The following is a 13,101-nucleotide window of genomic DNA, read 5'->3' as shown; positions in this document are numbered from 1 at the left end:
CTCTATGGTCCCTGGGGCTTCTCTGGTGTTCCCAGCAGAATGAGCCCCCAAAGCCCATGGGCCTCAGTCTCCAGCAAGTCATTGCATGCTACAAGGAGTAGAGATCCTAACAGGTAGCAAGGGCACTGTCAGATTTAGTGGAGGAAAGAAAATAAATATTTTGAACGGCTATGAAATCAGGTAAAGTAACAAGTTTAAGACCCCCAGCAAAAAGGAGGAGGTAGGTGATGATAGCTTGTCACCGTGTCGTCAGCATCATTCGGCTTGCTGCAGGCTGACATGAGAGGAGTTTTCCCAGCAACTTCTCAAGCACCCTCAGTTGTGCTGCAGCCTGGGGAACCACTCTGGTTTGTGTTTCAGCAACATTATCAGCTGCAGCGGGCGACAGGAGGGAAGCTGAGGTCATGTCCCGACAGGTGAGCGCTATGCAGCTCCCTTTCAAGAAAGGGGGAGAAACACCTTCCTTTAAAACTAAGAAACATTTGTGCTAGCTGGCGTGTTAAAACTGCTGTGATCACACCTCCACCCATTTCTGAACAAAATCTAAAGCAACAAATGTAAATGTGAGACCACAGATACCCAGGCCCTCACCTGCCAGTATGTGATAGCCAGCAGATTTGGTGGGAGCTGGAGTTGAGTTGATAAAAACATTGCCTCTCTGGCCCTTGGGAAAATGCTGAAGGATTTTAATTTCTCAATACCTGTGGGACAACGGTCATGGGAATCTTGATCAATGATTTTCCAAAAGCATGAGTGATGCTAATAATCTTCAACATGGCATGTCAAAAAACGCACCTTAGTATTTGAAGGTCAATAGGTACTTTTCTAAAAGAATCTTGCCAAACCTATTATAAATAAAGAGATTTTTATGTAAATATGCCTCTACTTATCAAGACATTGCAGCATTCTGATAGTTCTTTAAGACAGGGAATCATATCTAAAACAACAATCTCTTTTCAAACTGAGTAAATATGAACTGTACATAAATAAATTAGTTGTTAAAATCTGTTTTGTGCTAAAAAAACATAAATTTAATTTTAAAGATGCAATTTTGCTGCTGAAGATTTTCATTTGATTTGACTACTTATCTCAAAGCATAAATGAAGATTACATGCATATGCAGAGATAAAGAGGGAGAGAGAAAAAAATGTGTTGGAAGCAAAGTACTATCAAGACTGAGTTGTCACAATTTCACAGTCACCTCTGTCCCCTGTCCCTCTGCTTTATGTCTCTTGAGCCTGGGCTTCTCTCATGGGAAATTCACAGTGATCATATTATTCTGGAGTTTCAATTCTGCTTTTCATTTCAGGAGTATTTTCTTGTACTTAATTTTGAATTGAAACAGATTTCTCACATCTTGACTTGAATCTTTTAAGGAATTTGTGGCTTCTCCCAATTTATTTATTTTTTTTCATCTTTTAATATACATTGTGACTGCAGCATAGGACTTAGAGATAAAATAAGAATACAGGAATATAATATAATTGCTGCCTTAGGAATATACAGTTATGTTCTATAGGATAGGCCCCAACTTACAATAAAAAACTTGTCATGATATAAAAAATAACACGTTAATGCAAAAATATTTCTTTCCTGAGCAGTACTAATATCTTTGAATACCTCTTTCCAAGGCTTGTCTTAAGGCAAAGTTACAGTGATTTAAAAATAAGCTGGTTTTGTCCTTGTCCATATCAACAATTTTGTATGTTTTCAGTTTTTTACTCTGCCCTTCCTGAGGAGGACTAAGTCACCTACCAAAGGTTATAGCTTTGGCATAGCTTAAAAAGGATCAAAGGTACCACAAAGGAGTTTCTCTGGTCAAATAATAAAAGTTAAGTAATTAAAAGTATTGAGATTACCTGGTGCATTTACTCTGAAATGAATTAAAAGCAGATGTTAAATGAACCTGCCTGAAGTTTGTTCTCCAGTCAGTTGGGCATTTTATTTGTTGCATTGCCAGAACAGAAAAAGAACCAAAATTCAAGTCTGTGGAAGTGAATTCTTAATAAAGAAAAACAGTTCAATCACCTTGACATGGAGTTAAAAGAATAGTTTTCCTATAGGTGCTTAGTGATTAGAGCAAGAAGTCCAGTTGATAAAATGGATATACTCTTCCATTTTGTTTAAAATAGGTTTTGTAAATAACAACCACCTCTTTAATGCCTCTTGCATACATTTTCCTTGCATACAGGCTATAAAATTTGAGATTTATGAGTCTGGATTGCCATGTGAAATGGAGGGGAATTCTCTGCGAAGACAGTGTTCAACAGTTAGAGATAAAAGGTTCAACTACTTCTACAAGAGAAATTTGCCAGTTTGACAGAAATACCAGTTTCAAATTCATTATGAAAAACTAGAGGCTTCAGTTTCACATGACACCCACTCAGGTGCCCTGGTTTTAAGCATGAGAATGATACTGCAAGCATTGAAATATTAGGCACATATGAAGGAGTTTGCAATAGCAGGGTCTAAATTAAAATGTGATTTAAAGAAAGGGAAAATGGTATATTATTTTTGCAGAATAAAGGAATCTCTTAAAATAGTACAGTATTAAGTGAGATAGTATTTTGATTTTAAGTATATTTCTCCTGGCTCCTATTCTATTGGAATGTGTTTCATTTGTGAGGTCGAAGACACACCTTTCTGTTACTCATTCGTTTAAAGACTGAAGCAGACGATACCCCATGATAATTGTAATGCTTTGTCTGATTAGGCTTTAAATTACAATAGTTTTGCTTTGAGCTAATATGTGTGTAGCACTGCTTTAAAGGTATAAAGCTGAAGAAAGTCCCATATGGAACAGTAACTATTGGAGCTAAACCCGTTATTCTGTGAGACAAGGAAATGAACCTTGCTTCAGTTCAGCTGGAGCACGTTTTCTGGGAGAAGTTGTCTGGCGCCACAAAAGAAATTAGTAAGCAGAGACCTGAAGACTATTAAGTTTATTTTAAGAATGTGTTGCCAGAGATCTAGTAAATTTACTTACTGCTGCAGGCCATGCATGCATGAAGCCTTACTAATCCAGGTGGTGGATTTTTCCTTCAGAGGGAGGTGCAGGGTGTGGATCCTTAGGAAAAAAGGTATTCTGCTTTAGGTAATATGGGCATTGCTTAATGACAGATGTGACAGATTGAGTGGTATGTTTAGGTTTTCTCAGTTACTACTCACAAGGAAGTTTAAATTATTTTTCTGATGCAGTTATGTTGTGACTACACAAGGTGCTAATTAGTTTAATGACATCACAGACATAAATTTTTAATAAGAGAATAATTCTTCTAAACCAAATAGATTTTTTTGTTGTTGTTATTTTCAAATGTTCCACAGATGACTTTTAAAAGTGTTTGAATTTGCAAATTTACAATATTACGGTTCAGGACTGTCCTGGTTTTGCTGGCAATCCAGCTGATCACAGTTCCTGAAGATGCAGTTCTTTGTTGTTCCTAGGCAGCTAGCTTAAATGAAACATTTGCCTTTTAAGTGATATTATATGAATCCTGCCATTAAATGACAGGTCTCTTGTCTTTACCCTTTGTGGAACAGGAGCCAGTTGATTATGTTCCTGTACACTGGGACCTGTGCAGAAACGTACTATGTTTTGCCAGTAGTTGTTATTCACTGGAATTGTTGAATTTGGCTACTCTGATTTTTTTTCTGCTGAGAAGCAGTGGTTATTATTTATCCAATATGCAATAGAATAAAGCATCATTTCAAAATAAGGACTTATCTCTACAATAAGAACAAAGACTTCTGAGAACAAAGTGCTGCTAATGGAGCAGTGTACAGCCACCCGTAGCTCCTGATACCCTCTGTTTTATGGCTCTAGTGGGACATTATGTTCAGTAGCTGTCAACCTGTTCAAATGCTTCCTCTCCTGTCCATCCCCTTGGTTTTGGTTTTGTCCTGCTTCTCTTGAATCTATCTGTTTACATGAGTTAGTTCTCCAGAAAGGAAGGTAAGCTCCCGAACATTTTACTGTCTTTCTTGTCCCTTACTACGTTCAAGTAAAGGCTATCAGCAGTAATTGCTACTTGCTGCTTAGTTTAAAATAATCCCTTGTAAGTGCCTAGCAATTAAGGCGATACCAACCAAGAGAGAGGTGGCATGCTTTTTTTTTTTTTTTTTAATTATTCTGTCCTGTGTATCACCTTAGAAACAATGTCAGGGCAAAACTAAAATCTTCTTTCTGCCTTGTTTTCCGACAACTCATAAATTCAATGTAACAACAACTTTGGCATATGCCTGCTGGACAGAGATTGTGAGAGGTCTGCCTTCCAAGCACCAGCCTATTCATGACTGCTTGATCTCAAATACTGGTCAAAATCAGGTGCATTCAGCATAGCTTCAGGTTATTATTTATAGTGTATCCTGATCCTTTAATCTGCTCACTTCCATCGTTTTTATATGTGTCTGTCTCCTTTTTTTTTTTTTTTTTTCCAGTGTTGCATTCAGGCTGAGAGGGTAGAGTCTGATTATGAATTGTGTTGAGCAGATTCTGTGTTAAATGCCTTGCTCTCATTGACTTGCAGTGAGACAAAGTATTTCTGGAAAGAAAACATTGTCTGTTCTGATTTGTAATGAGAACAGGCCTGTATTAATTAGAAAATATACTTTCTACGGAAGATACCTGTAGCACTTCAGTTTCTAAAGAAATCCTTCTATATAAACTGTATAATGATCCAATATATTAATGGGATTTAGATCAGATCTTTTGGTCATTGTCATCATAATAGCCTATCTGGCTGCACTGTGAATGTTTTAAAGTTCTGTAATATTGTATTGTTATTATATACATAGCCAAGTGTTATATATCCATTATTTTGTGAGTATATAAATATGTCTGATTAATATACATATGTGTTTGTGTCTAGTGAACTGTCGTAGTTTCACTTCTAGCCTACCCTTAATTTAAACTTCTTGGTCTCTTAGAGCAAAACCAAGGCTGCATCTGACATATGGAGGGGCCTACAGGAAGGCGTCTGACAAGGGAGCCTGCAGAAAGGCTGGGGAGGGACTTTTGACAAGGGCGGGTAGTGAAAGAACAAGGGGAAATGGCTTTAAACTGGAAGAGGGTAGATTTAGATTAGGTATTATGAAAAAATTCTTTACTGCGAGAGTGGTCAGACACTGGAACAGGTTGCCCAGAGAAGTTGTGGATGCCCCTTCCGTGGAAGTGTTCAAGATCAGGTTGGATGAGGCTTTAAGCAACCTGGTCTAGTGGAAGGTGTCCCTGCTGATGGCAGGGGGATTGGGACTGGATGATCTTTAAGGTCCCACCTTTCTATGATTCTATGATATTTTAAATGTCTACTTTAAAATTCGATTAACCAGATTCTGGACTGTGACTCTCAAGAGAAAGTATTAACTAAAGTGATTCTGTGACTACTATTCTGTATTTGTTTTCCATCAGTAAATACTGAACAGTTGCTAAGTCTTTGAGTGGAGCAATAAGACAATATTTTATCCTGTGAAAATTTTGAAGAATAATTGAGCATAGGCTTAAAGAATCAAATGTGCAATTTAGAATTTTTAGGTTTTTCATTAAAATTAATTTAAATTCGTTATAATATTAATAAGAAAAGTTCTATATATCTAAAAGTCTTATGGCAGACTGTAGAAAAAGGTGAAAATTCAATATTTATTCTCTACCAATATTTTCAGGAAAGAGATTGAGATTAACCAAAGCCAGTCTTTTTGTGAACAACTTTGATTTTTATAGGTTGGTATTTTGAGGAAGAAAGGAATGATTTGAATAATCTTTTTCCAGATGTATGTTGTTCAGTCTTGCTAAGAACTTTTAAAGTAGCTCAATGTCTTTCAAAACAATGATTCAGCTGGATACGTAGGTATGTGCTTAAGCATTTCAATTAGTAGCGTTTCAGTAGTACCCTGAATCCCTGAAATTATTTACATATTCACCATTGGAGCTGTAGAAGTGGAAAGCATTCAGAGGCTTTAAAATACACACAGTGCTCCAGCATCTTTTTTTTTTTTTTTTTTTTTTTTGGTGATTCAAGCCAGATTTCTCTATCTGCTTTGCTCTTTTCTTTGAAAGCTCAAAAACTCTTGGTGCAGCCTATAGAGTGAAGATGTCCTAGTTCTTGATGAGCTAATTTGTACTGAGCTGATTTAAACTGAAAGTAGTTTAAAGCTATGAAATGCAGTGACAGAAGAGCCAGTGCATGTCTGCTTCCACAGTTTCTGTAAATGAAAATCTGGTTAATCTCTTAATCAGAATGTGGTTAATCTCCTGCGGAAGAACTGGGCATAGACTTGAATTGGGAATTCCTTAAATTAACCCAGCGTGAATCTCCAGACTGTGCTCGGAGACATCCTTAGTTACGCTTAGTTGAATTTTACTAGGATCAAAATTTAATATGCACTAGCTAGCCTTTACATTCATGTCTTTTCTCTCACCTCCCCTTCTCTTTTTATAACAAAGCAACTATACAGTACTCTTCAGATTTTTTTTCTGCTTCATGACTTCAAGCATTTTCTTAGTCTGAGCCCTGGCAAATGCGGCCATTCCAACTTATTTCTTGGGGGTAGACATAAAACAGAAGCAAAAAAAAAAAGTTACAGAAACTACTGAAAGACAGAAACTGTCTGCAGTTCATTGGATACCAGCAATTACACTCCAGGCAAGCCAAGACCATAATGCTGGGAAGTGTGTGTTTTCTCATGAGAAGTCAGAGAAAGCATTGTTTTAGTCCCTAATGACTAGGGGCTAGTTTAGGGGGTTCGTTTTGGTTGTTCTGCAAATATATTGAGTTACAGTGGCAGAGAGAGTGCAGAAGGGTGCAGAGTTCAGCAAGTTATTTTAGTGATTGGAGTCCGTTATAGTACATTTGAAAAGGATTTATAAAGGTAAAACATTTTAATGGGTTTCTAATTGGATAAAATTATTAGGTTAGCTTATGCATTGTTGAAGTCAGTTCAAAACATTCTAATGGCATATTTTACATGCTGGATTTACTTATTCATTTTACTTCTGCAAATAGTTTTTCTATATGAAATTGAGGCAGTTTTACGGGATATGCCTTTTCTGATGATCATAGCAGAGAGAAAAGCATATGATGTGCTGCCCTGATGCGTTGAATAAAGAACATTTATTATCTGTTTTATAGGTAGGGTTTTTTAATACTTCAGCAGACAAAAAATTTACTAGAGACCTTGCCTTTTTAACATGGAGCTAGAATGTACTGGGACTATGGCACAGTATGGGATATCAGAGTTGTTGAAACTGCATATCTACATATGCTAAACACAAAAAGCATAAAGTGAAGAGAGTAAGAGGCAAAATACCTATACTATTTTCTTAAAATTCTGGTGGTTTTAGTACTGCACATTCTAAATGATGAACAATATATATTTCAGGGGTAGAAGGCCTATAGAAATGGAGGCTTGCTGGAAGCTCCCTAGAAATAAGATTTTTTTTTTTTTTTTTACTCTATGAAAAGATAGAAAGAAACTGCTGAAAGCAAGAAATAGGTAGGATTAAGACAATATTAAATCTTTCATGTTGCCTTTCTTGTACTTTTTGCTTCCTAAGTTTTATCTTCTCATTAGTTTTCCAACTCAGTATAGTTCAACATTTTCCATAGCATCAGTGACAGGAATGAACTGCTTTGGTAGTTGACTACTGAAATTTATCCATATGACTGTTCCTTTTTAACAGCTGGGATTTTTTCTCTTATATAGTAATTTTGATACATTCAGTAATTATGTGCAAATATAGATTACATTTAAGGTTGAACTATTTAATACAGTAGAGATAAAACATAAGAGAACTGTGTCTAAGTAGAGAAGAAGGGCTTAGAGGGGAAGCCTTATGAGGAGAGACTGAAGTCGCTTGGTTTGTTCATCCTGGAGAAGAGGAGACTGAGATGAGATCTCATTGCAGTCTGTAACTTCCTCACAAGGGGAAGAGGAGGGTCAGGTGCTGATCTTTTCTTTCTGGTGAGCAACGATAGGACCAGGGGAAATGGCAGGAAGATGCACCAGAGCAAGTTTAGGTTGGACATTAGGAAAAGATTCTTCACCCAGAGGGTGGTGGAGCACTGGAACAGGCTCCCCAGGGAGGTAGTCATGGCACCAAGCCTGACAACATTCAAAAAGCTTTTGGACAGTGCCCTCAGACACATGGTCTGAATCTTGGGATTGTCCTATGCTAGGGCAAGAGTTGAAATTGGATGATCCTTGTGGGTCCCTTCCAACTCACAACATTCTATAATTTTATGATTCTAAGTAAGCTGTAGATTGTGTGCCTGCATCCACAACACATTTAAACCATTAGCCCTTTGAGCAGTAGAACAAATGTTGCTGGATTTCCTAGTGCTTTCTGTCCATGGCTGGAATCTCTTTTGTCTAAAAAGATACAAACTCTACTAGAAGCTTTTCCTTCAGCTGGGGGGTTTCCAATATCTGACATTCTCATTTCTAGTAAGCTCACGCTGCAGTGTTTTTTCTCAGTAGTGATACTAATAGGTTCTCTCTCTCTCCTCTAATTGGCAGTCAATTTTCATTCTTTTTTATATCTTAGAAACTTTTATCCCTCTGTCAATTTATGTTTAAATTGGGCAGTGTTTTCAGGGGCAGCACACAAATGGCTTTTCTCACTAGATTAAAGAACAAGGCTTATTCTGTTGCATTTATCCAAAGAAACTAATGGGAAGACATAAGGCTAACCTGATGTAAGTGCTGGTATAGCTAACACTGTAGTTACTGGTTTGAGTGTGGTGCTCATTATAGTTTTTTGTATGTGCTACTGTAGTCTTTCCCTTCATCGATAACAATAGAGATCAAAAGAGCAGAAAGAAACAGGGTGAGGAGTGCAGCATGATACTCCAGTAACCATTTCCCTCCTTTTGTTGACACAGTACCATTGCCTTTATGTGAGATTACACACGTATGTTTTTTTTTTTTTTCTAGTAGACAGGTCAATAAAGAAATATAGAGGCTTATCTTTGAAGCAGAGTGGAAGAATGTGGAAGGGCTGCCTAATTTTTCAAGGAATAGAGTGGAAGAAACTGGAAGGGGAAAACCAACCTCCATTTGACTCTTCCTCCAGTACTTAAGCCATGAGTGAACTGAAATATTTAGATATGTTTCTCTGCTGTTCAGAGGAATTACTTTATTCACAGCCTTGTGTACAGAAGTGTTAATTTCTAAAGGGAATTCCTTGCACATTTCAGACAGTTGTTACTCAAGCAAACCTTGTTCTGTAGCAGCACCTTGTGGGAAGGAAATCAGACTACAGCCTCTCATAAAAGCCAACATTTCCAGAAGACAGTTGCTGAGTGAGCATCTGCCTTCAGTGAGCTGAACAGATTATTTTATTCTTGCTATGGAAATTAAAGGATCCTCCTGAATAATGACAAATACATCCAGTAGAGCGATCTACAGAACTTTATTTGTCATGCCCTTTTATCTGTGACATCCAGAATCTCTACACTGACAAGAAATGCCTTTTTACTGTGGAAAATCAGTGAACAGATGGAGGTAAACTATACATGAGAAAGTAAAGCTATGCTTTATTTTATCAGAAATGTGTTAATCTAATTTGAGATATTCAGTCTGTTGTGCAAATACTTGGTTTTATACTCAGTGAAATGGGTGCTAGTTCTTTTCAGCTATTACCTTTCCAACTGAAAAAAACCCCAACATTTTTAACTGGACCTTAAAGTACCATCTGTTTGCATTTGTTTTTTCTGGATTGCTTTTTTAGACTAATGAAACTTCCTGAAGCCTGTCATTTCAATAAACACTTCCTGCTGTTTTACAGTTGTACAAATCTCATTAACTGTAGACACAACAGCTTCATTTCTGCTGAGAGCGAGAGATTAGGCTGAAACATAATCAGATTTTAGGCTGCTACTTTATATTTTGCAGCTGGAGCTAAAGGGCTTCCATATCATCCCCTCCAAAATTCTGAGGGATGCTTCCTGTATTCCTGCATTGCTTTAGCTTCAAAAATTGAAGCATAATTATGCTGATAAATATATGGGCATTTTGGTTTGAGGAAGACTGTGAAGGTTCTTTCAATTATTGTAATACAGGGATAGAGTCTTCAACTAAAAGGGCGGAGCTATCAACAGCAGGCAGCCAGAGATCATAGAATCATATAATAGAATGGTTTGGGTTGAGAGGGACCTTTAAAGGTCATCTAGTCCAACCCCCCTGCAGTGAGCAGGGGCACCTTCAGCTAGATCAGGTTGCTTAGAGCCCCATCCAACCTGACCTTGAGTGTTTCCAGAGATGGGGCTTCTACCAACTCTCTGGGCAACCTGTTCCAGTGGTTCATCACCCTCATTCTAAAATATTTCTTTTTTATATCTAGTCTAAATCTACCCTCTTTTAGTTTAAAACCATTACCGCTTGCCCTATTGCTACAGGCCCCGCTAAAAAGTTTGTTTCTATCTTTCTTATAATCCCCCTTTAAGTACTGAAAGACCACAATAAGATCTCCCTGAAACCTTCTCTTCTCCAGGCTGAATAACCTCAACTCTCTCAGCCTTTCTTCATAGGAGGGGTGTTCCATCCCTCTGATCATTTTTGTGGCCCTCTTCTGGACCTGCTCCAACAGAGATGCTGACTTGGTCCATGTTAACTGTTCAGTTTCCCTAGCTGAGTGTGCTGCTTGCTATACTGATCTTTCAATACCGAGTGTCTTCACAGAAACCATCCATGTTCAGTGACATTGCAGGGAAGCCCTTGTACTACTGCTATAGGAAAGGATCACTGGAGACTACTTTCTTATTCAGGAGCATGTTGCTAGAGTTGTGCCTGTGTAAAAAGAACTGTGAGGACATATTTTTGTCTACTGAAAATTGACTCTCAAAACACATTTCAGCAGCTTACTCAGTTGGAGGCATTCATTGTATCATGAAGGTAGGTCATTGCAAAATAGTTTAAGAGAATTCCAAAAAGGCATTTTTATCTCTCTAAATCTGCTTAGGTGAAACAGGCAGTCATACTTAACCCAGCAGTTTCAAACATGTAAGCTTAGGAGAGCATCAGCATAGCTATAAACTGTGGCATGTATCAGGGATACTTAATCTTGTTGAAACCATTTCCTAGTAAGATGTGAAAGTTGTTCCTAAAATCACACAGTTCTGATGCATAAATTCTTGTTAGAAATTGACCAAAATACTGAGTTTTAGAAACAGGCTGCATGTGTAAATGCAGTCTAAAACATGGTAAGTATCATCTCCAGTCTTAGGATAATAAGATTGTTCTCGTGCTTCTGGAAGTCTGATCATATTGAGGAAGTTCTGCTTGGTGTCCTCCATTGTGTGTTATTTGGAAATACCAATATGGTTCTGCAGAAACTTGGGTCATCCACAATTTTTGTAATTTCTAAAAAAGGCATCCCAAATATCTTTTGATTAATTCTTGTTCTTTATACCTTGAAAGAGAAGTAAATTAGCATACCCTTTACAGTTTGTATGCATCTAAGATAAAACTTATTCCTGTATGTACCAAATGTCTCATGATTGAGTTCTTGATTTGTTATTTCTTAGTTTAAAATCTTTAAAACCTTGGGATTGTAATGTCTAAGATACATATCTTATTCAGGATACAGGTTACATTAACCTCAAAAGACAAAGCAGTATTTAACAAAAAAGAAAAATTAATAAATATATCTTTATAATTTTGTTTTGCAGGAGGTAATAAGCTGAAGAATCAACATTTTCGCCTAAACTGGGCATGGATCTCCTTAGAAAAGGAATATTATTTAGTAAATGAAGATTCCAAATACCTTGATGTTGTTCTTAAACGGAGAGGTTACTTGGGAGAAACCTCTTTTATAAGTAAGTTCAATTTTATCCTTATGAATTGCTTCTGTAAATCACTGGCCAGCTAGTTGATGAAATGCATCAACACAGCTATATCCTTTTATTGTCGTTTGATACGAAGCAAGCTGGATTTAAAGGAGTATGTATATTTATTAAAGCAAGTATCTTTTGTTTTGCTAAGTATATAATTTGTTATATAATGACATTTTCACTTTTTTTTTAATCTTCTGCAATTAATTGCAGTTCTTCTTGCAAATGACTTATCAACCCAAGATTCAGTCATTCTTTCTTTGATTTGATTGATACCACTGTTATATTTGTTTCACAGAATACAGTTCCTGTCCAAATTTTATTTTTCTTGTAATGAGAAAATACATTTGTAGCAATTGGAAAGACAACAATAAACATACATCATTTTCCAGGAAGGCTATTGTGAGCTGGTCTGATTAGCAGCTACAAGCATTAGACTCGTTTTCTTCAGTCAATGTTGGCAGTTAACTGAGGCTGATACGGGAGGTGTTGAAAGCTGTTTGCAGTGTCTGGGGAGTGAAAAGGTGAAAAAAATATTGTGTTATCACATTCTGCAACCTCACACCTGTCTCAAGCTTCTGGATCTGTTCCCATTCTCTTCCTAGTGATGCATTTGTACAATTTCATGGCAAAGCCTATGGTTCAGCTTATGCTGCTTAGAAAAGGCACTCAGTTTAAAGCTGGTTTTGCAGAGATATGTAAGCATTTACTTGGCATGGAGCACAAGCTCATGCTTAGAAATCAGGTTTCTGCTTAAGTTTCTTTCTGAATAAGACTCTGAATTTCAGGTATTGAGATATAGTTAGGATACCTAACTTGGCATGAGATATAAGGGATGTAGGAACTAACTAATGGATCTAACTGAAAAGCCTCTGTTTTGAACAGTGGACTAACTTTGATAATATAGTTCTTTCAAAGAAAGTAAAAGAGTAAAAGAATGAAATAGAAGGTTAAGGATATGTGGTTTAAATTAATTACTTGTACTGATTAACAAATACTGATTTGACTTCTGATCCTTCAAATAGAGTATTTAAAAATTTTCTGCCTATGGATTCAAGTTCAGTTTCTGAATTGAGCTAACTCAAAATCCAGCCAAAGCAGTTTGAATAATTTGCCTCTGACTGCCTTAATCCTACAAAATGGAATTACAGAGTTGGAAAGAACATGAAAGATATTGGTTAAGATGCTTACTGGATTTTCTGGTCCAGATGCAGTGCCAAAGGGGCTGAAGGGTTTTGGAAGTTATGTAAAATATTGGCTATGACTTAGGAGGAGG

At 37.0% G+C, this 13,101-nt stretch overlaps 1 protein-coding gene across 1 annotated transcript in view; it reads left to right on the top strand.

Moving 5' to 3' along the window:
- Positions 1–13,101, top strand: part of LOC104525013 (FRAS1 related extracellular matrix 2) — a gene marked incomplete at both ends in the record, with an annotated part of 107,008 nt that overhangs the window by 63,651 nt on the left and 30,256 nt on the right. The window contains 1 exon segment of the mRNA XM_029084972.1: positions 11,664–11,810. Coding sequence (XP_028940805.1) covers positions 11,664–11,810 — 147 coding nt within the window.

This window comes from Antrostomus carolinensis, unplaced genomic scaffold, assembly GCF_000700745.2.
Source record: "Antrostomus carolinensis isolate BGI_N321 unplaced genomic scaffold, ASM70074v2 scaffold10575, whole genome shotgun sequence".
NCBI classification, from domain to species: Eukaryota; Metazoa; Chordata; class Aves; order Caprimulgiformes; family Caprimulgidae; genus Antrostomus; species Antrostomus carolinensis.
This window is presented reverse-complemented; position numbering and strand designations above follow the sequence as displayed.